Source organism: Chaetura pelagica, unplaced genomic scaffold (genome assembly GCF_000747805.2).
Source record: "Chaetura pelagica isolate M959 unplaced genomic scaffold, ChaPel_1.0 scaffold713, whole genome shotgun sequence".
NCBI lineage: Eukaryota > Metazoa > Chordata > Aves > Apodiformes > Apodidae > Chaetura > Chaetura pelagica.
The window spans coordinates 455398-482806 of NW_009952819.1; the positions used below are offsets into that span (position 1 = coordinate 455398).

Here is a 27409-nt window from a genome sequence, read left to right on the forward strand (position 1 = left end):
GTGTGTTTCAGTGTCTATAAATAAAAACCTGCGAGGCACGTTGCCAACGAAGCGCCAAGTCAATAGAGCTTTTCTATATGCACTGTCAAACTTTACTTTTAGACAGTATATTAATTACATAGTCGATAATTGTGGGTTTCATTAGTGTATTAAATACCTCAATCAATAATATTTATCCTTCTCAGAGACAGTCTTCACCAGAAAAAAAAAAAAAGGGGGGAGTATTTTTTGATCCTGCAGTTCAAAAAGTCAGTGCAGCATCCCAGCAAGGCTTTAATGGAAAACATAAAACACTAGAAACAGACAAAAATCAGATTATTACTCTTATTTTTCAGCCTTTTGTGCAATAAGCCATGAGGGAATTCCAGGAGCGAAGCTGATGGCAAAAAAATTAGATTTCTTTCTCTTAATTGCTCAACGGTGATGTCAGAATGGCCATGACAAATGTCCCCATCTCTCATTTCTACATCAGATAAACCAGCAACCCAGCCCTGCTCAGCCAACTTCCCCAGGACAAACTCTCAAAGAACCCATTTCTGATGCATTCCCACATGGTCTCCTGCTGCAGTGCAGCTTTTGAGGCACCTTTAGCAAAACCTGAGCCACCCCTATGAGGAGCAACAGACTCACGTGGGACCTTCACCAAGCTGAGCTCACAGACAGTCCCATCAGGCAACAGAAAAACGAGTTCAGGGGCTTTGTCTTTTCAAATGTCCCTTTAAAAGGCAAGAGGTTTGGGACAAATTAAAATAAACGTCTTTGCAGGTGTCCAGTTTGTTTTAAATAACTTGCAAGAACAGTCACATCAAGGATGGAGAAAGAAAAGTACTGCAAGCAGCCAAGAGCCACTCCCAGAGGCACACTTCTGGCATGGCAGAGAGGCTGAATTTAACAACAAATCAATCCACTATAAACAGGAAAAAAACCCCACAACAAACCAAAACCAAACAACACCCCGCCCCCCCAAACACAGACACCTCAGTATTCAAACAAAACAGGCAGAAAAATGCTTAACAGTTCTCATGAAAAACCCATCTGGCAATTCAAACCACCTTGTTTAAAAAAAAAAACAAACCAAACAACAACAAACAAAAGTGTATGAATGAAATGTAAAAGTGTAAACATGAAAAACAGACCTAAAAAACCTGAGAGAAGGTCTGTGGGCCTCTTGCATCCTCACAGATAATATATTAAAGAGAATTTCCCCTCCATGTAATAAGATTACTGATATTTACTGCACTACTCCAATATTTATAAGGCATAATACACTGCAGATGACTCCCTTCCCCAAACAGGCTTTGGAATTAGGCAGCCTGCTCCATTTCATGTTTTCAGGGGCCCTTTATATAAAAGGGATATGAAATTTCTCTCTCTTTCCCACCTAAGTCATCAAAGCAGCCTGAGAGGCACCTTCTCCAGCCAATGAGGCCAACCATGGTGAGGAAGAAGCCCTGTGGGGTGGCAGCTAAAACAATGGCCAGAAAAAAAAGAAGGCAAAAGGAAAGATGAGGAAACAGGACATGAAAGGAAAGTACATCTTCCTCCCCCCCTCAACATGTTAGGCTGTATTTTTTTGGGCAGCAAACGCAAATACCAGGGAGAATTAAGAGCCAAAACATCAGACTCAGGCACTTCCACCCTCACCCCCCTCACACTAAAAAGGACAATCCCAGGGAGCCCACACAGCCCCCCCACACTCAGCCAAGCTGCCAGCCACCAAACACACACAGAGCAGACACTTCTGATCCAGGCAAGACCATTATTGCTTTTTCACAACAGCTCTGAGTTTATTCCTCCTCAAAGCTTTATTTTTTTGGGGAAAAAAAACCAAACAAAAACAACCAACCAAACCACCTGATGCATCTTAAAAACCAGACCTGAATCCAATGGAGTCTTCCCTCCAGAGACTGGTGAAGGTCACTAACGATTAATTTCAAATCCATGGACAGTGAAAACTTAGTGAAGTCCTAACAGTGGGAACTAACACAAAAACAGCAAACTACCTGAGGGCAGCACATCCAAGCAGGCCCCAGATCTTCCCTCAGCCATGCAGAACTTGATGTTCTCATGTAATTGCCCTTGTACCTGCCTGTTCGAAACCAGCAGCCTCCCAATTTCATCTCTGCTTTGTACATTTAATTTAAAGCAAAACATGAGCAGCCACAGGGATCTTCACCTCACAGAGATCTAGTTACGAGGTGTTCCAGCATCCTTTCAACTGAACAAATGTATATTCAGCCCAGGTAACAACTGAAGCCATCCAGCAATCACCTGGACACCAGCAGGGAAAGATGTATGATGAAGGGAAGGAAGAGATAAGCTTGTTTGCCAATAATCCCAATTAGCATTGTGAGACCACTCACTTCTCCTTAATTAGCACACTATAAAGAGCCCAGGGCCTTCTGAAGAGTCCCAGTTTCTCATGGCCTGTGCCAGTGCCTAAAGTGATCTACCAGGGTTTGGAGGGCCATGGCCACTTGGCAATGAGGTGTGAGGAGAGAATGGGGACATCTTCATAGCTTCCCTGCCTGGGCTTCTCTGCTTCAAAACCTCACTTTCTTTTGATTGAGAAATGATTTATTAACGAATTATCTCCAACAGTTCTAGCCTATGATCAGGGGAAGGAAGCAAGAGATATAGATCCATGCATATTTAAGTGGGAAATCACATCCCCCGCTCAGGAATCATTTTGCTAAATTAGCTTTCTTCTAGGCCCCTCCTAAAAAGGGATCTTCATTCTCCTACTCAGCAGTGCAGTCCTTCTCTGCTCACCCCAGCTGAGACCTTTTTTTTGCCTCTGTACACAGCAGCCCAGAACTGTCCACAGCATCCAGGAGCAGACCTCACAGCAGAGCCTTATATAACCCTCTGGAACTTGCACAGCTACACCACAAATACCTTGCCTTACATAGCTGGATGTTTTTATCATATACTAGCTGATTAAAGCATGATTAAAACCCTTCAACTCTTCAGTCACTAATGAGCATCCACTTTATAGCAGTTTGGGGTTTTTTATTAGTCCTCAAATAAATGACTTTTCTCACAAACTGCTCTGAGTTGATTTTCTGTTCCAGTTCTCAAGGTCATTCAGCTGATCCTGTAAGATACTTTAATACTCTGGAGTACAGAAGCCTTCCCTCTCTAGTGCTGTGGCTCATGGGAGAGCAAACCCAGCAATTCCCTCTGGGAGAAGGAGCTGCCCCAGCAGAGGTCAAGCTGCAATGGCAGCAAATACAGGCAAAACCAAATAATAGAATCCCAGAATGGTTTGGGTTAGAAGAGACCTTAAAGATCATCCAGTTCCAACCCCTCTGCATGGGCAAGGGCATCTCCCACTAGCCCAGGCTGCTCCAAGCCCCATCCAACCTGCCCTTCAACACTGCCAGGGATGGGGCAGCCACAGCTTCCCTGGGCAACCTGGGCCAGGGTCTCACCACCCTCATACTAAAGAATTTCCTCCTCATGTCCAACCTAAATCTCCCTTCTTCCAGTCTTAATCCATCCCCCCTTGTCCTCTCACTTCAAACCCTTGGAAACACTTCCCAGTGCACAGGAATTACAAACAGCCCCAAGGAACATTTTTCATTACCCCTTGTTAGCAGTCCCTGCAAGCTGGGAAGGAGGAAGCAGAACTAAAGGACTGGTTAGTAGAGTGGGAAGCTAGATTACCACCACTAACCTACCACCTGCCAATCCAGAGCCATGCTGAAGGCTGTAATTTTATAGTAAGTGCTTTATGAGCAAGGTCAGAGGGAACAAATACTTCAATGAAAGATTCAAGACATCACCAGAAGAGCACAGTCATGATCCCCAGAACCCCAAAAAAGAGGCAGGGGTTGCTTGTGCAACTCGTGGACCCAGAATAACCTCCTTGATGCCCATCAGTGGAAATGGTATTTCCTGTTCTTAAAACACAAAGAGCTCAGGCAATGAACAGGTAATTATGGGAAATAAAGGGCACCAACTGAGTACATGAGGAAACAGTGCTCTGTGGAGCCAAATAAATAAATAAATAAATGTCAGTTTTGCTACCAGAGACCCATGCTGCAGCACTGCCTGGATGCTTGGAGCTGTGCAGCAAATGCCAAGCTGTGAGCTGCAGCCAGGGAACACATAATTAATGTGATTAGGAGCACACAGAGCTAGCATGCTCTGCTGACTGAAAAGCCCAGTAGCATAATTACTGTTTTCTGTACCAGCTCTATGTCTGAACAAATCTCAAAGCCTGGTTAGTTTTAGACTGCTGTGTAAACGTCAATAAAAATCCCAGAAGTGCCAGCTCATCAGCATTCCCAGGCACAGAAATGGGGAAAATATCACTGCATTTCCATCCTGTTAACATCAGGCAAAGAAGTCTCCATTCTTCAGTCTAACCTTAGAGTTTGTAATAAGGTAACATCTCCCCCAAGTGAATGCTTATTATGAAAGCTAATTAATTGCTTTCCAGTAATGAGAAGTCTTTGGTGTTCAAAGAAAGCAAAATCCACTACACAGAAATTAAACAGTGTTTATTGAAACAAAGCTTCCCCCATTTAAAGACCTGCTTCTGATTAACAACATTACAAATAAAACCAAAGAAACTGAACACACAAACATACAAAATATGTATAGGCAGGAAATGTGAGCTAAAGTAAGTAAAAAATCCATAGTATTAATTGAAGAGAAAACTAAAGCAATGCTTTGTAGTTGCCTAGATTTCCCTGGGGGATGAAGAGTCAATGCTTATCTGCCTTCCTCAGAAGAGACAATTTTGATTAATATCAGACCCATCTGACTCAGTCTATTAAACCCTGAAGGAAGGATATTCTTCAGATATAAGAGATATGCCTTTGATTAATAATTCTACCATATTGCCATTCCAAGCATTAAGAACTGTGTGGCACCTGTGGAAAAAGAAAGCCTTTGAATTCTAGGGAAAGGAACTAACTCACCCTAATAGACCTGTTCTCCTTGGTCCACATCTGAGAGCTGTGTGGTGAAAGCTCTAACTCCTACTCTCTGCTCAACAAGTCCAAATGTCAAGGTTGTTACTACTTTCTTGCAAAGAGGAAGCACAAGGGTGATACAATTCAGCTTTACCTATAGTAAGAAAGCAAATTCACTTCAGATACTTGTCTAAAGACCCTGGTAATCCATCTGGAGAATCCTCTTCAGAGCTGTCACAGCTGACTAGAGCCCAGCAGCCTACACCATTGCAGCACTCTTACCTAGGAGGGGTGCATCTTCAGAGAAATGCAGGACATCACTGAGCCCACTAGGCTGGGCTACCATGCAGAGTGTAACTAATGCCAAATTGTCACACATGAGTGGGACAAAAGTCAGGATTACATCATTTGTTGAGTTGCCCCTGGCAGCTGGGGCTTCAGCCTGGCAGCACTGGCCTCCTCACAGCAGCTGTGCATTCCTCCTGATGCTGGAGATCAGCCTCTTGCTGTACTCTCTGTAGTTCACAGGTTTGACATCCAGTGCTGTGGCCTTAATACGAGACTCATCCTGTGAAGGAACAACATGGAAGAACCCTCAGAACTCCTGACGTTTGGTTCCAACCTCCTTCTGCCTCAGCACCTTCCTGCTCTTGGTGGCAGGTTTAGCTGGGAGAGTCAACTTGCCTCCCAGAGCAGCTCTGCTGGTTTTAGGTGACACAAGCCAGGCCTGATGAACCTGAGAGGGAGCAGCATTAATGACAGTGGAACCCTCCTTCAGTTCTCAAGGCTGACAGTGTTTGTGTGAGCAAGTACCTCTGGCAGCTTCTCATAAATCCAGGAGGAGAAAGCCACCTCCTATGGAGATAAGTCAAACTACAGGAGCAACATGCTACATTATTTGCTGTTTGCAGGTACTTACGTTGTAAGTCTCCAGCTTTACTCGGATCCTGAACTCGTAGGTGTTGAAGTTTGCATTCTGGAAGACTTCCTCAAAGGCCTGCTCGTTCTGTGAGGAGGACAAAGACATCAGCTGCAGACACCCCAGGCTTCCAGCAGTACCATCAACTTTGGGAACAGATCATCTTTTGCTGATGTTGGCAAAATGGTGGATCTAACTGGATGGTGCAGGCAAAGCTGAAGCTTCCAAAACAATTCAGATGCCAAAACCGTAACTTAAAAGGTTTTTAAGATAAAGTTTAGTTCAAGGTTGAAACTTTTTAGCTACTTAATCCAAACAATGTAGAGTTGCACTGAGTCTGCAAGCAAGTGTAGAGAATGAAAATACTATAAATCCACATGAGATTCTCTCATGCTGCTTAACTGGCTAATTCTGATGTGCTGCTATGATCACAAACGCTGACAGAGTTAATTATTTCCCTATTAATTGTCTTAGTAGGCATCCTGTTCTCTGCTTATCCATCAAGGCTGCACGTATCCTTCAGACCCTGACACAGACCTATTTAAGAGGATGCTATATAAAAAAGTGGATGCATATTTTGAACATGCTTTTATAACCATTAGAAGACTGTCATATTTATAACATAAGCTGCTTCTAATTGCCATATGAACATTAAACATCATCATCATTTTTAACAGACAATTTGTCAAAACAGTAGAAAAGAAGCAGACAAGTTGTGGAGATTGTGGGGAGAAAAAGTTTATTTTTGCAAAAATTGGCTGTAAAAACCTTTGCTGACATTCCATAAAAATCCTGCAGCCTCATGATGATACAGACAAGTAATTATTAATGCGTTTATCTACCAGATGCACTTGACTTGATCAGTCACTCCAGCAGCAGACAGAGCATCTGATCTGGAATTGAACCCACCTCAGCTCCACTCATTTTCCAAGTGTTACATCTGCTGTTTTTCAATGTGTGCAGCACTATTTTACACTACACAGTCATTCTCCTAAGGTTTAGAAAAGCACAACACAATGAAGGTGAACAGGAGTAGCTGGTTTTACAAGCCGAAAAATGTCGAGATAGCCCCCCTGAATATTTAAACCTCCTTCTTCTGACCATCGTATGGATCAGAGGATAAGAAAACTCACTTAATAAAGCATTTTGTTTCTGTTGCCAGCTCTGCCACAAACTCAGCTAACCATTAGTGAGTGGAAGATGCTGTTAGCATACCAGACACTGCCTCCCTACATTACTGCCTTTGATAACAAGCACAGTGGAGAAGTAGATATAAAACCACGCATGCATATCTATGCTGCGAGTGGTCACTGGCTGTACATGGACCCAACAGACAGAGTGAGCAGTGGGAAGACTCCTCCCAGCTTCAGACACTGCAGCAGGTCTTCAGAGGGAAAAAAAACCCAACACTAAGAAAAGCTTACTGAAAGCGCATCAAGTCCCATTTTTAAAGGCTCATAAAAGTGTCAAATCAAAAACAATTTCTCCTGGCACACAAAGCATTCCCACTCAAGGGCTCATTCCATATTATGTTCCATTTTCTATCCTCAGCCATTTCCATTAGGCAGCTCTTCAAAAGACATTACATGTTTGTTCTGTTACACAGGATCCACTCTCTCCTTCCCTACCCAGTCCTCTGCAGCATTTAAAGTGACTGAGAAACTTTGTTTGAACTCTAGCAGAGACTAAGCACCCTCAGAGTAAGAAAACATTGACAAGTTAAGAAGATCTGAAAATGGAAAGGTAAAAATGCAAGCACATCTAATTAGAATGCCCTAGCAATGCATCTGCCCACAGAACACGTGTCCAACCTTCATTGTACCACAAAACCTTTTAGCAGCCCAGAAGCAGATGCTTTGTACTACTCATCCTAGAGAGCCAAAATGCAGGAAATCCCCCCCCAAATCATTCTTGTATGCAAATTACAGGAAAACTAGCTCTGCTTTCCAGAAGTGGATGAGGTCTACAACAGAGTCTCAGTACAACCAGGACTACAGCCTCAGCAATCCCTCCTGCTTCGGTGCCCTCCCACAACCAAGCAATGAGTTAACCAACAATGGTGTGTACCTGTGGAGTTCTAGTATCAGCCAGCCTCAGCCTGGGAACACAGCAGTGCTCATGTGCAAGAGCTTAGCACACCTTCCATACCATAATGAAAAAAAACCCCCACAAAACCCAAACCAAAGTCACATAAATTTTATGTAGTAGATAACTAAAAAATATTCTTGTGGTTGGAAACAGGGAAAAAGCAACAGAAAAGTAGACAAAGGGAGGAAAATACTGCCAGTGTTGAATGGCTGACAACCTTAAAACTGTTTTAATCTGTCAAAGAAAGATCACTTAAGCATCTCTGTCAATGACCCATTTTACAAGTCATGGTTTTTGTATGACCCACAAAGTTTCTGGTGGTATCTGGTGGGAAGAAGAGCCTTCAGAAGTAGGCTAACACAGGAGTTCAAAAAGCTTCCTGCCTACTTACACAGATACATACAAAGTGTTCTGGAACTTTTTGGTTTGGTAAACAATATTTTGGAACACATTAGGGATAATGTTGTTAGCATTCATGGCTGAAAGAGAGCTTTTTGCAGACTCTTCTAATCTAGGTACAGCACCAGAACAGCCTGTCCTTTCTACTGGAGTCAACATGTGTTAAAACTGTCAGGCCCCTACAGGCTGTGGTTCTGTTGTCATTTTTTGGGCTGCCTCTCCAGGTCCAGGTGACAAGGACAGGCTGAATCTCCAGCTTTTAACAGCCAAAAGAGCTCAGAGGTAGACAGACTGACTGTGGGAGCAAACTATGGGGGAAACCAGCTCTCCAGGCAGATGGCCCGTGGAAAATAATCCTGAGGAGAGTAAACAAGTCCCTGCCAAGAACTTCAGACTAGGGAGAAGGAAGAATTTGTGAACTTTGTGAAAGATATTGAAGTCCAACATCTGGAGAACAATCTTGGGCTGCTGGGCCCCTGAGGTGGCTTATCACCCAGAGAATGGGCAAGATCAAATTCTAGCCAAAATAAATAAATATCCCTTTCTTTCATATGACACTTTTGGATTTGTTTTTATAATGCTGTTAATTTCCATAGCAACCACATTAACATAACACACTGCCTCTGCCACCTCTGCTGACTTAGGAGGGCTCCACAGGGAGGAGATGATGCTCTCTGATGGGTCAGCACTGGTGTTCCACACATACCTTTCATCTTCCCCCAAGTCGCCTTCAAAGTCAACATTACAAGAATATTTCCTTACCAGGAAGATAAAAAAAAAAAAAAAGAGCAAGAAACTTGAGGACAGCCCAACAACAAGATGTGTGAAACACAGTTCACTTACAGGCATTTTCTAAGAATATAGCAAGTGAATTGACTGACCTTTTCCTTCAGTTCTCCCAGAAAAGCTGCATTTTGTCCAAGAATGAACTCTGCAGATTCTTGGAAACATGTCACCCACTGATACTCTAGACAGTCTGCAATGGTCACCTAAAATCAACAAAAAACAAATGGTTTATTTGTCCAGTTGCCTGTTCCTCAAGGAAGACAAAAGACAAATCAAAAATTTATTTCACAGCTACAGAGTTTTAAATTTCCAATAATTATCAGAACCCTGTGTGCTGTAGGCACTTCCCATCACTGAGGGTGGAAAGCAATAACTTGCTACCTTTTCTTTTTAAGCTCCATAGATGTCACAGTAACTTCTGGCAAGTTAATATTGACGGTACATTGTGTCACAGGAAAAGGCCAACAGGACCACAGTGGGACACACTGATGGATATTCAGCTCAGTTCTGCTGTCACTGAGGAGCTGTGAGCAAGAACAGGTAGTCCAGAACAACAGCCACGAGGGGGACATGAGTGAGGCTGTAAACTGCATTTTTTTTGTACATACCTGAGTACCTGAGCATAAACCCATGTAATTCTGTTATAAGGAAACTACCTAAACATTCAAGGACATGACTGAGCAGCAAAAAGATCAAGTACCAGCTTCACATGCATTTCCTGGCTGCTTTAACATTTAGGAGTAGGAAAATAGGAGAAAGTGTTCTGAAAGCCATGATGTACCCTCAGAATGCCCTTCTATGTTCTACAATAATGACTCTGCTGTGTAAAATAGTTCCTGCATTCCTAGAAGTTATCTGCTAGAAATTATTCAGCAGCAGTTTGTGTTTTAGTGACACTGCAGGGTTAGTTCCCTTCTCTCTGCATGCCCACCTGGCACAGCATTTCTAAGAAGCAGATACAGCTCTAACTTAAAATGTAAAACAGGGAAAGGTTCAATGTTCATGGTGGAAAGTGGCCATCACAATAATAACCCTCAGACAACTTTCTGAAGCAGGCTCCATTAAAGCATGAGACAGAACAATACCTACTCCAAAAAACGTACTAAATATAGGTAGCAGCTGTAAAAGTGCAATTACTGCTCTCCAGAAATGCCTTTTTCCTTCAGTTTATCTTCCCTACTGAAGAGGCGTAGGCCATCTGTACTCTGCACTGCATAGTACACTTGGAAACCAGAACCAACTGAGCTAGCATCAACTTTTTGGCAAGGAGAGGAGCTTTTAATTGGAGCACTAGGAAAACAAACTGCTAATCAGCTCAATGAAACATCCCTCACCCAGGTAGAGCACACAAGCAAATTGAACCATCCTCTAACCCGCAGACAGCACAGTGACACCCCATTTCTATTTGGGTTGCACAAGGGTGAGACACACTCTCTCCTCTAGTGACACCAAGCTGGGTGGTGTGGTCAATATGCCAGAGGGACAGGATGCCATCCAGAGGGACCTGCACAACCTGGAGAAGTGGGCCCAGATGAATCTCATGAGGTTCAACAAGGCCAAGTGCAAGGTCCTGTACCAGGGCTGGGACAACCACATATGAACAAAGGCTGGGGAAGACATGCTAGGGAGCAGGTCTGTGGAGAAAGACCTGGGGGTACCAGTGGATGAAAAGCTGGACATGAGCCACTAATGTGCAAGTGCAGCCCAGAAGCCCAAATACATCCTGGGCTGCATCCAAAGCAGCGTGGCCAGCAAACAGAGAGAAGTGATTCTGCCCCTCTGCCCTGGTGAGACCTCACCTGGAGCTCTGCATCCAGCTCTGTAGCCCACAACGGAAGAAGGATGTGGACTTGTTGGAGCATGTCCAGAGGAGGGCAACAAAAATGATCCAAGGGCTGGAGCACCTCTCTAATGAAGACAGGCTGAAGGAAGTTCAGCCTGAAGACTCCAGGGGGATCTTATAGAGACCTTTCAATACCTGAAAGGTGCCTATAAGGGGCTGGGGAAGGGCTGCTCACCAGGGCATGTAACAGTAGGACAAGGGGTGATGGTTTCAATCTAGAGAAGGGTAGATTTACGTTGGACATTAGGAAAGAAATGTTTAATATGAGGGTGGTGGATCAGTGGAAAAGGCTGCCTAGAGAAGTGTTGGGGGCCCCATCCCTGGAAACATTCAAGGTCAGGCTTGTTGGAGCTCTCAGCAATCTGGTCTAGTGCAAGCTGTTTCTGCTGACAGCAGGTAGGCTGGACAAGATGACCTTTAGATATGCCTTCCCAGGGAAGCTGGACAAAATGACCTTTAGAGGTGCTTTCCCACCCAGGACACCCCCTGGCTCCAGCCCACAGGCTCACCAGCAGCATCATGCGGTACTTGAAGTTGGGGAACTCCCGGTCGCACTTCTCGCAACGATAGAGCCCGTTCTGCTGGTCGATGACTTTCTTGTTGCACTCCTGGGAGGGACAGGCCTGGTACATGCAGTTCTCCTTGCGCAGATGTACCACTGTGCCCACACAACTGAAATAATCTGCCTGGGAGAGTGAGTGAGCAACATTAGCCTCAAAATACCCAATGTTTTCCAATTCTGAATTAACTACAAAGCAAGGCACCCGTGCTTGGATATTTAGGATTAGAAAGCTCAACAGCTATGGATTATTGGGAAAGTGTAAAATAGCCTCTCTGTTGAAATAATTTTCAGGCTTCCATTATGTTAAATAAAGCCCCTACAGCAAGATTATTGTGTGTTGGCATTGCAAGAAGCTCCAGTTGCTGGGTTTTCTTTAGATAAAATATATTTGCTTCTCCATTGTGTCTGTACCAATCTCCACTTTTTTCACAGGATTAAGGTTCTGCACTTTCCTGTGCTTCTTTTGAGATCCAATTAAAAATCAGAAAGTCTACTGTGTAGCATTACAGATAAGCATTTGATTAAACTATAGCCTACAGAGTCAAATACCCACTCAACCACACTCAATCACCCTGTTGGTTTAAGACCGTGGTCAAGTCTGTCATCAGACAACCAGAGGTGGTTTAAGAAGCATGTGCAAAAAGTCTCAGAGAAAACACCTGAATTACAAGTAGTTTTTTTCCTTAGATAGAAGCTCTTGCATATTGTGAACAGTTTAGTACTTAAGTTTGCAAAAAATAAATCTTTTAAAACACATCAAGATGCAGTATAAGCCTAGAGATGTTACTGGACTGGAATGCAGACATAGGTTTTATTCTGAGCTCTTCTATTGACCAAGTGTTCACCCTTGAAAACCACTTCCTCCTAATGCATCTGTTTCTCCTGGAACACTTCATGCTATTTATATAAACATCTTGGGGTAAACTTGCCCCCCTCATTTATACAAGGGCTTAGGATTTTCTTGCAAACATCATGTCATGTTGCAACACCAACAACAAGCTTGAATTTATTTGAAAAAAATTATATTTAACAGCATAAATTCTGGCAGAGTAAGAACAACAATTGGGCTCCTTCAACACCTGCATCAATCCTGCCTCTATTTTCTCCCCAATACACAGGGCTGGAACTCGGTGGCCCATGTTTTACCTTATCTCCATGTCCCAAGTTCTCAGATTTGGCTTCATACAAGGTTTTCCAGTTGGTGTTGACCCCAGATACTGACCCACCCCTCACATCAGAGATGGAGGCACATTCCAGAAGCTGCCCCTCAGAGTCAAACCTGGAACCACAAAGAGACAATTCTATTTTTGGCTAGGAGACCAAACAGACTTCTCAAGAGCTTACATTTAGTTTCATGTACTTAATACATGAGGGATTTTTTTTATCAATGATTGCAAAGGAAACAATTACAATAATTTGTGTATATTACAAACAAAAATAGCATTTCAGAAGAAGTTAATAGTCCGACTTAATTAGCACAGTATTTTATAAACCCACAAAGGATGACAGCTTTGTTCTATATAACTGCAATTTGTTTGCCAGCTAGTGGTCAAACCACGCACTGCATGCTTCTTAAAGTCTGTCAGATAACAAGATTTAAGGGCATCAAGATATTTCCATAATTAAAATTAAATTACATGGTACCATTATCTCCGCAGCAGCTTTGAAAGAAAAAGCAAATAGCATTGAACAGATTATGCTTCTTCTGTTAAAACAAGAAAGCACTGACTGCTGTTCAGCAAAAATGCCATCCCATTCTGGTGTGTTTTGTGATTTTGTGACACCATCAAGACTCAAAAACTGAACTTAATTGAAGCGTGACATGAATTGTTAAGACTTACAATCAGTTTCATCTTGAACAGCCTCCTGAAGTAGGGGAGAACCACAGCTCAATGACAAATGGAGAATGCCACTGTATTTTATCCCTGTTTGGGTGATTTAACTAGAACCCAAAAGGCCAGGAATCTGATGCTGTTGGCACTTAAACCTATTTATTTATCTGCCACATCTCACTGTATTAGCTATTATAACAGGCAATTTAGAAACTACTTACAGCAAAAGCAACAAACCACCCAGAAATCACTTTGCTTTCCTGACAACAATGCAATTGTTATTTTGCTATCAGAAAAATATCTGGTAAGGAACAGACACTGGAAGAAGTCAAGACAGTTCCTCTAGTCCATAGTCACCCAGTGCTTAACAGAATCCACAAAAGGGAAAAAAGCTGGTGGGAAGGAAAAAAAAAAAAAAAAAAAGATTGTTCTCTCAGATCTAATACCTCAGAAAGTGGAGCTGGTCAAGTCTGATTTCATGCTGCCTTCCAAAGCTTTGGATCAGCATGCACTACTCCTATTTCAATTTTTCAAGGCCTGTCATGGAATTATAAGTTTTTGAATTGGACAACTTAAAAAGGACAGCCTTTCAGGCTCTAGTGCTTTCAAGAAAGAGAAGTTTCTCTAACACTGGAACCCGTATCCTCTGCTCCCTTTCTTCAGCACTGCACAGGCTGCCCAAGCACACAGAGAGTAAACAAATACTCCACAGCATCAACATAAAACACCCAGTCATACCATCCTCGGAGCTTAAAAGCCTCTGGGCTATCAGGGTTGATCACAACTGTACTGGAGGACAGGACAGACAGGCTTCTACCACCAAAGTCAGAGACTCGGGCTCCTTTGATGGCTATCACAGGTTGTCTGGACCCATCAAACTGTTCAGCCTGTATGTGTGAAAAACAGACAACATCACTAGCATGGAAAGCATTGAACTTGTGTTCATTCACTGTGACAAGAGACCAAACCTGGATCCAACTGTCCTCCTGTATTTAGAAGGTAATGCTTTACATGGTACCACTAGGAGTTGAAGAGAAGGCAGACAACAGTTCAAGCTGTAATCCTAACACCCCATTTCCCAGGGAACCAGAGAATCCTTCAGTCACACCACTTCTTGTCTCTTACTCCACAAGCAGGCAGACAGATTTACCCTGATCTCTGTTGGCAGTGTCAGCCAGAAACTGATCACCAACAGCCTCTAAGAAGCTGGTTAGACCCCAAAATGTTGTGATATTGAGCTCTGGTTTACTTCACTTCTATCAGCAGATGGTTAATGGTGTTTAGCTACCCACAACATCAGTGCACTTGATCATTTAGCCATTAAGCATCACTGTCAAGCTGGCAGGATCACTCCCATTTTATGGACTGGGACATAAATCCCCGAGTATCTACAACACTGCTGGAAAACAAAGCAGCCTGTTAAAAGGATAAAGCAGCAGTTTAGTGCAGCTACTCAAACTTTCAATTCCAAGGCTCTAATGCTTTAAACTCTCAGTCTGAGATACAGGCACTCCCCTAGAGGGAAAGCCACTAGTTAAGCAGTGATTTATGCAGGGTAACATGTATCCCACCCTGCAAATAAAGCTCAAATTGAGCTCAGCTCAAATGAGACAGCAGTAGCCACTGGGCTTTTCCATAATCAAACTGCAACTCATATCCTTTCCTCAACTAGAAGTCTGTTCTCTTCAGTCTTTGGACTGGAGATGTGGCTGCAGTTGTTCAGAACACATTAGTCAGATCATGTCAGCAGTTTGTCAGGGAAAAGGTTAAGAACATCACACCTGAATGAAACCAGACAGTCTCTCACCTCCTCCCTGCCCCTGATCCTTGCACACCCAGGACCCTGTCTCCATGCTCTGCCCATCTCGGATGACATCAGCACACTCATTCCTCTCAGCCTACACAAAGGAGCCTTTGCTTAAGAACAGGTAAGACAGCACATACCTCATTTCCCCACAGTGTAGCTGTCACCAGTTTCCCTGATGTATCCATCAGGTGCACGTTCCTCTTGGATACCTCCCTATTGTTGGATTTCACTGTGATTTTAGTGACATCTTCATAGCTCTTACAAATTCCAATTACATCTGAAAAACAGTTACAATTTACTTAAGAGTTACTCAAGGGTCACAACTGGGGAATACAAGATCACAAGAGAAGAATTCAAATCTAGTGTCAGATTTTTACCTTGTATCCTAGCTCCCTATTCAAATAAAATCTGATATGGCAACTACGTGTATGATGGTAGGAATGCTTCACTACACAACCCTTCAGTGCTTTAATTTTGTTGATGAATTCATTAAGATATTCATGAATGTAAGCCTCACATTAGGGAGATCAAGGCATTGTACTATCTTTTTCCATCACATTCTGTCACAGGACTTGAGCCCTGATCCTGTAACACACACTCTTGCTGTTTAAACACAAGTCTCCCAGACAAGGGGTTTCACAGAACCACTGGAGTTGGAAGGGACCATCTAATCCAACCCTCTGCTAGATGAGGATCCCCTGGAGCACATGCTGGACTTCCCAACAGTTCCCTGTCTCTCTTAAAATGGGGATCCCAGAACTGAATACAGTGTTCCAGATGTGGCCTCAGCAGGGCAAAATAAAGATGACCTCCCTCAACCTACTGGTCACACCTTCTTAATGCATCCCAAGATACAAGGCTACAAAGGCACAACGCTGGCTCACTATTAACTTATTGTCTACCAGGACTCCAAGATCCTTCCCCTCAGAGCTGCTTTCCAGTTGCAAAGTGACTGTTTAAGCACAAGTCTCTCAGACAAGGGGTTTCAAAGTGACTGTAACATGAAGCAGCATCTGGCTGGTGCCTTTACTGTAGCCTCACAACCCTAAGATGCAACTTCAACAAGTCTGCATGTTTGGGTACCCAGAGCTACCACAATCCCCTCTGCACTCCCTAAAAATACACCATTTTTAATATCACAGATCTACCTTTAAAATTCCTAGCTGAATGCCTCTGAATCACAGGCATCTTGTGCCTGTGAAACCTGAGAGCCCTCGCCCCCACCCAAGCCTCTGATTTTTCCGGAGTACTCTGCCCAACAACTGACAGAAAAACAAACCTCCAACACTTCACAAAACGAGCCAAAACAGTCATGCAACTTGGACTTGGATGCAGTGAATTATGCCAAGATCACTACAGAGATAATTAGAGAGTGAAAGAAAGCAAGACCACGGAAGGTATGAAATGCACACGTGCTGAGCAAGGACATTTTTCTTTCAGCCCTTTTCTGTGGAAAACAATGATCAGAGCACAATAAACAAGTATAATTTACTGCCTTTAGTTTGAGGAAAAATAATCATATATTGTTAGCAGAACAGGGCAAAGGCATCTTAACAGGAAAACTGCCTGAGGTGTTTTTAATGGCAACCATCACTGGACAACTTCATTCCAGAGATCACTACACACTGTGCTCACTGCCTCCCCAGTATTCAGGGCACAAAAGTAAAACTTCCAAGCTTTAGGGCTTGCCATTTTGCTACTTAGACTGACCAACAATTGAGTCTTTGGGTGTGTTCTCCAAGTCAGAGATGGATACAAAGTCAAACTGAACAGATGGGAGATGCTGGGCATCATCACAGGGCACAACTGAAGTCTCATTAGTGAATGTAATCTCATAGTCATTCTTAACAGCTGAATATTGCTTGTTAGCAGTCTTCAAATTGCCTTTGGTAAAATAATATACCTACAGGAGAAAGCAATGAAACAGAGGATATTATCAGCAGTCAGACAGAGAAAATAGATGGTGTTCACCTTTAAATATCCTTGCTAGGCTCAAGTTCCTCTTTTCTAGCTCGTGTCAGTCTAGGAAAGCACAATGCTACCATACCTTGTTCAATTCAATGAGTGGAAAGAACTTGTCTGCTTGCTCATTGAATGCAGTAGCTCTAATCTCACCCTGCAGGAGAAAGAGAGCTGGTCAGAGCTGAAATTCACCATGAAAAAAGAAAGAAAAAAGCAATCTTTGCAATGTTAAGTGGCATCAGTTCTACAGACACAGCCTGGTCTGCCAGGCTTAGCTCCAGGCATGCGAGAAACAACCAACCTTCTCCTCACATTTGTAGATACAGCTAAAATGACACATCTTACACCTGACCATCAAATCTCATTAGAATCATAGAACCGTTAAGGTTGGAAGGGACCTTCAAGATCATCAAGTTCCAACCCCCTGCCATGAGCAGGAAACCCACCACTACATCAGGTTGCACAAAACCTTGTCCAACCCGGCCTTAAAAACCTCCAGGGATGGAGCATTAACAACCTCCCTAGGCAACCCATTCCAGTTCCTCACCATCCTTATAGAGAAGAATTTCTTCCTAATATCTAACCTAAATCTCCCCTCTCTCAGTTTAAAACCATTACCCCTTGTCCTATCAGTATCTGGAGCTTCAGAAGGAAATGCAGAGGAACTACATGTCACACACACCCCTCTGCAAAGGTACTGGCATTAATTGCCATTACATGCAACAAGAAATAATAATTAAATCCATCATGCAGCTCGACAAGGTAGCACAGGGTATTGTGACACCTCCTACTACTCATACATGTCAAGTCTTTAAGTAAGAATAATAACAATTATAAACTCACTAGATATATTAGCGTTGGGGTTTTTTTTAATTAATACAGACTGTATGCACAGAAAACAAACGGCTGATGACAAGATGTTACATTGTTAACCTCACATTTTACACTAATCTAGCAGAATCTTGTTTGTTTTCATGCCAGAAGGCTATAATTTGATAAGAGGTCTGACAAACTGCAAGTGTAGTTAGATTAACTGGATACCATTCCCCAAGCAAACCCCAGATGAAATTTCCCAGTATTACAATAATTTGTACTCCCATTTCCTCATGAAAATGAAAGCCTATAACTTGGAGGCAATGCTCCTCTCCCTCCATATTTTGCAGCACACATCCAAGCAAGGATGAGACCTCATTCTCAATCTACAGGAAAACACCACAAACCCAAGTATTAGGTTGTCAGTTCCCATAAACAACTATATTTTGAAGCTGCAAAAATTTAGTCACACACTATAGACTTTGATGAAAAAGAATCAGCAATGCCATACGTTTAAGGCTTCATTCTGGGTAGAAAACTGGGTGGTGGATGCTCAGCTTAATGAACACAGGAATAAAAGCTTCAGTTGTAATAAAAAAACCATTTCCTATAATACACTTTATTTCCTCTATTCTGTCTTTATGAAGGCTTCATCAGCATCTGGCATACATTATCTTTTTCTGAACATAAGACACTTACACTTTCATCAACCAGCTCTATGGAGAAGAGCTTCCCTTCACCACGGGAGTTGCTCCACGTGCGGATCTGGCCCTTCTGGGTAACACGAGCACAAATGGTCCACCTGAAATTGTGCAAGAAATCACTGCTCTGTGTCTTTATTTTTTTAAGGAAGAGACTGAATTGACAAACCTTTGGAACTGGAATCTCACTATTTAAAAGGCAGTATCTTCCCACTGCACCTCGGCAACTCTTACCTGCTTTTCTGCTGCTTTTTATTTTAATGGTTGAGACCATTAAAAGCAGAAAGTTGTAGAGAAAGCAGCAACAAAGCCAGCCCTAAAGCATCTAGTATGATAATAGCAGTGAACAATCCTTCTGCAGAGAAAGAGACCTCAAGTCTTTCACTCTTTTAGGGTACATCTCTCATACAGCAGTTTGCCTGCTCTGAAAAAGACATGCGAGAGCTCAAGAGCTCAATTATAGGATTTGCATTTAACTTGGGTAATCAAATCAGTTTGCATAACTTAAAAGTGTCATTCACAAAATAATTACATCCTCATGCTTTTCAAGAGAACAGTAGCCAAAGTGAATAGCTTCACTGAGCTGTTTTGTCATTAAGTTACCAAAAAGAAGGTTGCTTTAGGAAAAAAAAAAAAAGGTAGTCAATTGATTTTCAACTAAAATATTAAAAAGCCATCCAGCTCAGCAGGGGAGCTTCACCAGGACAATGCAAAGGCAAATCACAGATTGTCAGAGTGCTGATGAAATTAAAAACAAACAAAAGAACCCCACAAACACCAAAAAAACCCAAAATGAGAAACAAAAACCAACCTAAACCCCATAAAGCTGCTCCTATGGAGGCTTTTTAGTTTGTTTCTCTGGGTGGTTTTGTTTCTTTGAAGTTAATAATAAAGCCAAAAGAACTCAAAGAACGATTTGACAGAGATTCATACAGGAGAAAGCAAAAAGCTGCTGTTCCTTCATGCCTGTGAGACTGAGGGATACCTGGCACACCAGGATAACTCACTTGGACTGGTATGGGTTCAAGCTGGCAATGGGCACCACTTTGGCCTGTGATCCCCCCGGGGTCTTCATCGAGCTGGGAGCACTTGCTTTCCCAAACTGGTTCGAGGGAGCGTGGTACTTAGGAGCAGCAGGACCTTTCAAAAACCACCACAAAGCACCAAGAATGTCAGCCATGCACACAAAAGCCAGGTTAAAACCTACTCATGGTGCAGAACTTCTCCCTGCAGGAAAGTTGTACTTGACACTGGGGAGGCATCCAAAGCTCCATTCCCTGTGCTATGTGGGCATCGCAGAGTGGCTACAAGTTTCTTGAATCACTTCTGTTCTTGGTCACAATTGTTCTCTAGGCTGCAAGCTGCTGCAGAAGAGACACTCTCAGACCTTTAGAGCACTTACACTGAAGTGGAGATGTGTCCAGAGTCAATTACTTAAACACAGTCCAAATGGGAAACAACTCATTAGTAGCTTATGCTCTAAAAACCAACACATCAGGCTTTAGATCGACACCATCTGGGAGAGCCACTAAGGGGTGGTACCCCCCTATCAAATAATTTCCTGACATAAAGCAACACTGCAAATTCTACACTGAATCCTGCTAATGCATAAATGCAGGATTCTTTTGATCAGCCTTAAGTACAGGAAGGCAGACCTTGTCTTCTGTTGTGCTAAACAAGTGTCCAAGTTTTACCACTTCAAATACTTGTTAAACGCTGGGGTGAAGAGCAGAGGTTAAAGCAGCACCAAGAGCCAGGACTTTGCCAACCTTTTTGCTTTAAGAAGCCTACAGGCCAGTATTTAAGTTGCCTGCCTTCTTCAGCATCTCACTATTTAACAAGTATTGATGAAAAAATAGTGTAGATGTACTATCAAATCATGTCAGTCCTGCTCCACCTGAACTGCCTGGCCTCAGTATCTCAGCACGAGTAACATACCTGCTGCCCAGTTCCAACCTGCAGCCCACCTGGTGTCCACAGAGAACTGTTTCAAGACTGCAAAACTGCATCAGGCTAGATGTTCAATTTACACTGCTTTATACAAGTTGTTTCCTACTTTTTTTTTCCCTTGGGGAAGCCTTATTTGGGTTTTTTTTCCTATTTTTGTTATTAAATCCAAGCATACAGCAGCCTCTTGAGGGAGTTAACCTTTCTAAACCATGGGTTAGTCTTTAATGAAGTGTTTCTCATGCACCACCATTATAGGATTTTTTTTTTTAAAAAAAATAAAATCTAAGCTGTAGTTTTACACTGCATAAATGGAAACCAGAATTCCTGCCTGGATTTACTCTTACCTGCTCCTGAAAAACTGCCATTCTGTTGCTGGGGTTTGTTAGGTGCTGGGTTTGCTGCTGCAGCTGAAGAACGTTGCTGCCCTTGCCCTGGTTAACAAATGGAAAGAGAGCAGAGAGTACAGTAGGGAGCACAGTAATTAAAACTACCCTTGAGCCTTTGTAGGAAATAAGGCTTGCATGAAGAAAACAATTTAAAACAAAGAACACACACCAAAATTCAGCTGTTACAAGACAAAGCAGCAGCAAGCTATCTGTTGAACAGAATTACTATGGAGGAGTTTCAGTCAGATCTCTTTCCTCAAGCAACTGCTTTCTACTTCCAAAGAACTCAGGGTTGACAGTTATTTAAAAGGACAGCAGGGAAGTCATCTTGACAACTTCTCAGTTTTTACAGGCTTCTACTGCTCTGACAGGTCGTTTCTGCTGCTACCTAAGAGCAAAGATAAAAACTGCAGGATAATTCCCTCTTAAAACTTGGAAAGGACCAAAAACCCACTCAGTAAAGCCAAACCTGAGTCAACACAAGGCAAAGAAAATACCTGCTCTATTTTATTTCCAAAACATGAAGATACTTATTGTGGGGGTGATGGAGTCATCATTTCAGCATTCCCAGAGTCCCTCTTAGGACACAGCAGCATTCTGCACAGGGAGCAAGGGGATGCCATAGGAAGTTCAACTGTGCATGTTTTCAGATTCCAGGACTTTTACTTGCCTTCTATTGATGACAAATGACAAGAGAAAGAGCAGAGTGACCTATCTAGAGAAACAGCACATTAGCAGACTAATCTACCACTGAAAAAACTTCAGTTCCTTTGCAGAATAATTGTCCTATCATTTTTTGCCTCCAGATGAGAAATTATCCAACATTCTTTGTCTTTTTTGGATGCAACTACTTAAGCCACAGGCTGACAGGAATATCCTGGACCTGAGCAAACCCCCCCTGATTTAGGGTGTGAGGGTGTGACTGTCAGAAAACGTGGAACAGAAGGTCAGGCCCAAGCCCATAAGCATCATGAGGAGCAAAAGCAGAGAATCCCAGGGCAAGAAAGGATGGCAGAGAAGGAAGGAAAAGGAGCTGGAGTAACAGGAGGAGACCCCCTGACGTAGCACAGCCTGATGTGGTGCTGCCTACAGAGGTAACCCCCTCGGGTTATTTTTAATCCAAAACAAGGCCCTTGCACAGAACCCAGTCTGCTCCTCTTGCCGCAGTAGTCACCTCGGTGAGCTGGTGACAGCGGTTTCCCTGGCAACGGAGCAACGTCAGAGCGGGATGTGCATTTACTGCACAATCCGCTAGATGGAGAAACCCGATGTCCCCAAGGATCAGCAGCCTCAGCTGCTCAGAAGGCCCAGCCAGGGTCAGTGCCCAACACCCCACGTGCATTTTGTGTAGGAGGAGGTAAAAAACCCACCCAACATGAAGAGAAAAATACATCTGGCCAGGGAAATATTCAAGAAGAGCAGAAACGTGCTCATGAAGCAGCAAGACTTCCTTGCTAGTCTTGTTCCAAATGTGGTTTGGTTTGGTATTTTTCCCCCCAGGACTTCTTAATTAAAGAACCCCTCACCTTAAAACCCAAACCAAAGACCACCAAGTGCATCAGAACATTTGTGCATTATGAAACACGGATTCACATGTTAATGGCTGCCTACTCAGAGCCTGGTGTTTCTCAACAGACTAGGAATATGTTAACACATCTGTGGATGTGTTCAAAACACAAGTAGCAGAAATATCTCCGCAGTTTTCTTCCCTGTAGAGTCCAGGGACTCCTAAAATACAATTTTTGGTGGTGGGTGGGAGAGGAGGAGGGAAGAAAATGCACTTTGAAAGGATGCACATTAAATCACCACAGTGGGAAGGGCAAGAATAAAGAGTTTCAACACACAAACGTTCCAACATTGGAAGATGAACAACAGAAGTAAAGCAGAAGTAGCAAGTAATTGTCATAGGAAAAAGGAAGTCCAGCATCAGAGTAATTTGAATGAGATTAATGACTGTAATAACATTACCATCTAGTTTTCAACGGGAACTAAACTGCTCAATCTTAATTTTCAATACTATTATGAAATCCTGCCTGAAAAGTTTTTATTATGTGTATTAAGAAGATTGTGTCTCCAGCTCCCTTGTTAGGCAGATTAACCACCTACTGCTCAATTGTGCAGTGGCCCAAAGCCAGCTTCTCACTCCCTGGGTCCTACTGGGGCATTACAGCCTGGGAAAGAATATTCCTTAATCCCAGGTCTAGCAATTCAAACTCTGTATTTTAAGCAAGACTAAAAGTAGGACTAAATATTATTTTTAAAATACCTGCACTTGGTTTTTTTGACCGAGGAAAACCACGAAGTGTTCTTAGACTCTCATTCTGCACTAGCTAGATGTCCCTCAAAAAGACAGTCTCTCAATATATGCAGGAACTTCCAAGAATCTGCAACTGGAAACACCTGCCACGTTATCACGGCCCTCTGGACAAACCAGGCAGCCCTGCAGAGCACAACAGCTGGGTTAAGCACCTTTAATCTAAACTTCTACCATTTTCTGTAACAGAAACCTTATTTAGTCTCAAATAAAAGTCTGCAGAAGAACATCAGTGCTCGAATTAAATTCACACATCACATCAGACTCAGCACCTCTCAACGACCTCGTGCAAGACCACATTTACTATGACCACAGACCTGCAGCAGCTCCAAAAACACTCCATTTGAAAACTTCATGGCTGAGTACTTTTGCAAGGCCAAACAAAGAACACAACTTGGATCAAAGTCATGGTAACTTTACCAAAATTTATCCCCTTAAAGGTGTATTTTCAGCTTGGTTCTGGAAAAGATCACATTCCCAGTCGTTTCTAAGCAACAGTGACAACTGCAAAACACTGGAGTTCACAAGCAAGGGAAATGGGAGAAAGACACAAACCAGCCTGCTCAGTAGCTGTGCTGAAATTCTGTCTCTACAGCAACTGTGGGATTAAACCATAAAATCTGAGATGTCAACACATTTTTTAAACAGCAATTAGCTAAGTAACTACCAGAGGAACAAAGGATTTTTTAGGCTCATTTAACAAACGCCCCTATAATTCTCTAGGAAAAGAAAATTTAATGAAGAAAGATGTATTTGCCTCTGCAACAAAGTCTAATTCCTTCTTTGATTAGCGAGGCAGATTTTTCAGAAAAATGGCAGTGTAGCTACCACCCCTGCTTGTCCAAAATACCTGACAGAAAAGTGTTGCCAATACTGTGTGGTCCCTTAGGAGCAAAAAAATGTATTAGTTCACTTCTACCAAAAATCAATTCTTCAGAAAGAGCTCTTTGCTGTTAAATTTCAGCCATTATCTGTGTATAATCTGTATAAAGAAGAGGGAGGATAATAAGCACTTTTTATAAAGATCAGAACTGGGAGAACAGACCAGACTTTTGAACATATCTCAGGAAAGGGGGAGAAATGTATTTTTAAAAACCCACCACGTTTGCCTGAGAATTGTGCACTCAGCACCTGCAAATGAGGAGCAGTTACTTATGTGACATAATAAAAATAAAAGATTCATGGCAGGTCAGCTAAGGTCCACCCAGAGCATCATGTTCTTTAAGAGGGAGGGCAGGAATGGGTGCTTAGGGAAGTCTGTCTCCTGGCTGGGTCTTCCTCCCAGCCTCTCATCTCTCTACTCTGAGCAATCCAAGTTTTAGTGCTTCCTGAGCCCAACATCCATGCAGAGGATGTATTGTGATGTTTAACAGCCTTTAATGGATTTTTTTTTTCTTCTTTCACAACTAAATTGCTTTTTGAACCTGTGCCAGTTTTTGGCACCTGCCTCAACAAGTTCCTTAATTTAAGTAGGTGCTGTTTGGGGGTGTGGTGCAGCCTTCTCTTTCAAAACCACTGTCTGACAAAATGAGAACTAAAGAGCAGCAAATGAATGTAGAAAAGAGAGAGAGACCATCATTCTTTATTCCTCCTCTCAATGCCATCCTATAAGTTCCACAGATCATTATTACATCTTCCTCCTGCTGTTTTCTTTCCAGACAGAAGAAATACTGATCTATTTGGTTAGTCATTATGAAGAGACATAGAATACCTTCCACATACTTACTGGAAATCTAAGTAGAGACCACTAATATATAATAAAAACCTGTCAGTGTTATCAGAGGGTAAAGATACTTCTCAATACCACATGGAGACTGGAGCTCCAGCCATGGTATAGAACTTATGAATATATGAACAAAAGCTGGTTTGTATTATGCAAATAGAAAAGATTTGCAAGATCTGGACATTGCTGCTCCAGGCATAAGAAAGCTGAATGTGGCTGAGTGCTTCTTGTTAAGTGAAATAAACAGGCATCAGAAAGGCTCTCCCAACAGCCTGTTCTGAAAGGTGTTTGTTTCTGGAGGATACTCACCTTCATTGTAGGGCACTGGGTTGCCAATATTCCCACCAACCATATCAGCAGTTTTGAGGACATTTACATCCATCAGTATAACCACTCTCCTACAAACAGAGCAGACAGCAAGAAAGACTTTCACTCCCTCTGCCCAGTCTGTCAGACTCTGAATATCCTTTGCAGGGCAGGTAAGAGAACCAGCCACAAGGGGCTGGCTCTTTGGACAAGGGATCTGGAAGACAGAAGCTTTCTATTGTCAGCTTAACCCTCTCATGGGTTGCAAGGAGGTTTGAAACAGTGTCACATTTCCTCAAGGACAGCCATGGCAGCCTGAATGGGCACACAAAATGCCCTGACACAACATGGGGTTTTAAAAGTATCAAAACTATGCCAAGTTTTACAAGAAAGAATATAGTCCCTGGCTCAAAAGTTGTATTCCCTCCACTAAAATGCTGAATAAAGAGAATATGAATCTTAGTTCATATCCTCCTAGACACTCCTCTGAGGTTTTTATATCATTTCTTCACTCAGATCCCTTCTTTTTTTGCAGTATCCTATCTCCCCTCAGTTTCTGTTTCATAAAAGACCAGATTCCACAACAGCTAAGTAACAGGAAACCTTAACTGTTTCTTTTCCAGAGCAGGCAATTTAAGAGTTAATTTTAATGGGTCTTTATACAAGTTGGAGTATTCCAGCTGGAAATCTGAAATTACTAAGTCACCATATTAGACACACCTGAACCCACTGCAATCAGTCTCCAGCTTTTTTTTATTCCTGCTATTGCTTGTGCTGTGTCACTTCCCTCCTGCACCCTAAAGACTGAGTATTTTCAGAGAATTCCAACCAAAACCAGTTGGTCTCTGCTTACTCACAAAGGACAGAGCATTCACCAGTGCAGCTGCCTTCCTGCAGAACCACAATTTAAGAACCTTATTTACCTTCCATCCTTCAGGCTGTTGACAATGAACTTGTTAACCTGGCAAACACACTGGGCTGCCAAACGTTCCTCTTCCACCAGAGAGTTCAGCTGTGTTGCCAACATGAAAGCTGCAGAAACAGAAGCAAACCAGAGACAATGACACCACATGCCAGCCTTCACAGGGCTGCCATGGCTGGCAACAACTTTTCCAGCCATTTTACAACTTCCTCAGGTAGTTAATGTATGGAATCCTAAGATGCCAGGTTGGAAGGGACCTCAAGGATCACCTAGTCCAGCCTTTCTAGGTACTACTATAGCTTAGAATGCAGTGTAACTGGTGAGGAGTCACCAAAACTGAGCAGAAACTCCATTACATTTATTCTCCAAACGTCAGTGATAGCAAGAATAATAATTTGTCAAGGCAGTCAGAGAAAGATTAAACTAAAAGACTTTAAAAGTCACTTTTACAAAAACGGGTACAGACTTCTACATTTTCACTATACCCTGTAGCAGGTGAATTGCTTAAAGTTCACAAAGAAAAGTTGCAGCAGAGAAGGATTTTGTCCAAAGTTACAGACTTCAGAGTCTGGTCCTCACACGAGGCACGTTGCCCTCATTTCATCACTTTGCACCTTGACACTCTGCTGCAAACCCCAGCAGCACGAGGACCCCCCAGACCCGCAGAGCCTCCCTGCCCCTCCCACACTTACAGGAGAGGGTGTTAACCCCGTCGCTCATCAGCACCCGGTACCGAGGGGGCCCGTTCCCCGTAGCAATAGCCCGTGTGTTCTAGGGGGAAACAACAGGTTATTGGTTCTCACTTGTTCAGAAACCTTCCCAAAACACGCAGCCCGCTACCTATTCAGCTCTATTTTCGAGCGCTGATGTAAGCAGCATAGCTCAAGTCACCTAAAACAAAAGTAAAAAAGCACGGGGCTGCCCGGGCGGCCCCGCAGAGGCAGTTTGGCCGCGCTCAGGAGCCCGCGCGGTCGGGAACGGGCGGGAACGGGGGGTACTCACGATGACTTGCAGCACGGGCTTGGAGACGGTCTCCCCCTGCATTATGGCCTGGAGGAGAGAAAGAGAAACCCTCAGAAAGGTGCCACCACCACCACCATCTCACCCAGAAACGTGCCGAGACGCGCAGCTGAGGGGGAATTACCAGCCAGAGACACGGGAACGGCCGGGA

At 43.0% G+C, this 27409-nt stretch overlaps 2 protein-coding genes across 2 annotated transcripts in view; one reads left to right on the top strand and one right to left on the bottom strand.

The window, feature by feature from the left end:
• Positions 1-5248: 5248 nt before the first annotated feature.
• Positions 5249-27282, bottom strand: RPA1 (replication protein A1, 70kDa). The gene is made up of 16 exons (XM_009995110.1): positions 27241-27282; positions 26931-27009; positions 26240-26348; positions 25320-25408; positions 20932-21018; positions 19645-19777; positions 18636-18738; positions 17209-17277; positions 16872-17064; positions 15299-15438; positions 14093-14241; positions 12669-12801; positions 11470-11646; positions 9213-9320; positions 5845-5931; positions 5249-5493 (listed from the first exon to the last, which is right to left on the bottom strand). Exons 1-16 carry the CDS (start codon positions 27280-27282, stop codon positions 5386-5388), a joined length of 1806 nt encoding a protein of 601 aa, XP_009993412.1. The 3' UTR covers positions 5249-5385.
• Position 27283: 1 nt separating this feature from the next.
• The window catches only part of SMYD4 (SET and MYND domain containing 4), a 6607-nt gene continuing 6481 nt past the window's right edge, over positions 27284-27409 (top strand). The window contains 1 exon segment of the mRNA XM_009995132.1: positions 27284-27319. Within this exon segment, the coding sequence (XP_009993434.1) occupies positions 27284-27319 (36 nt within the window).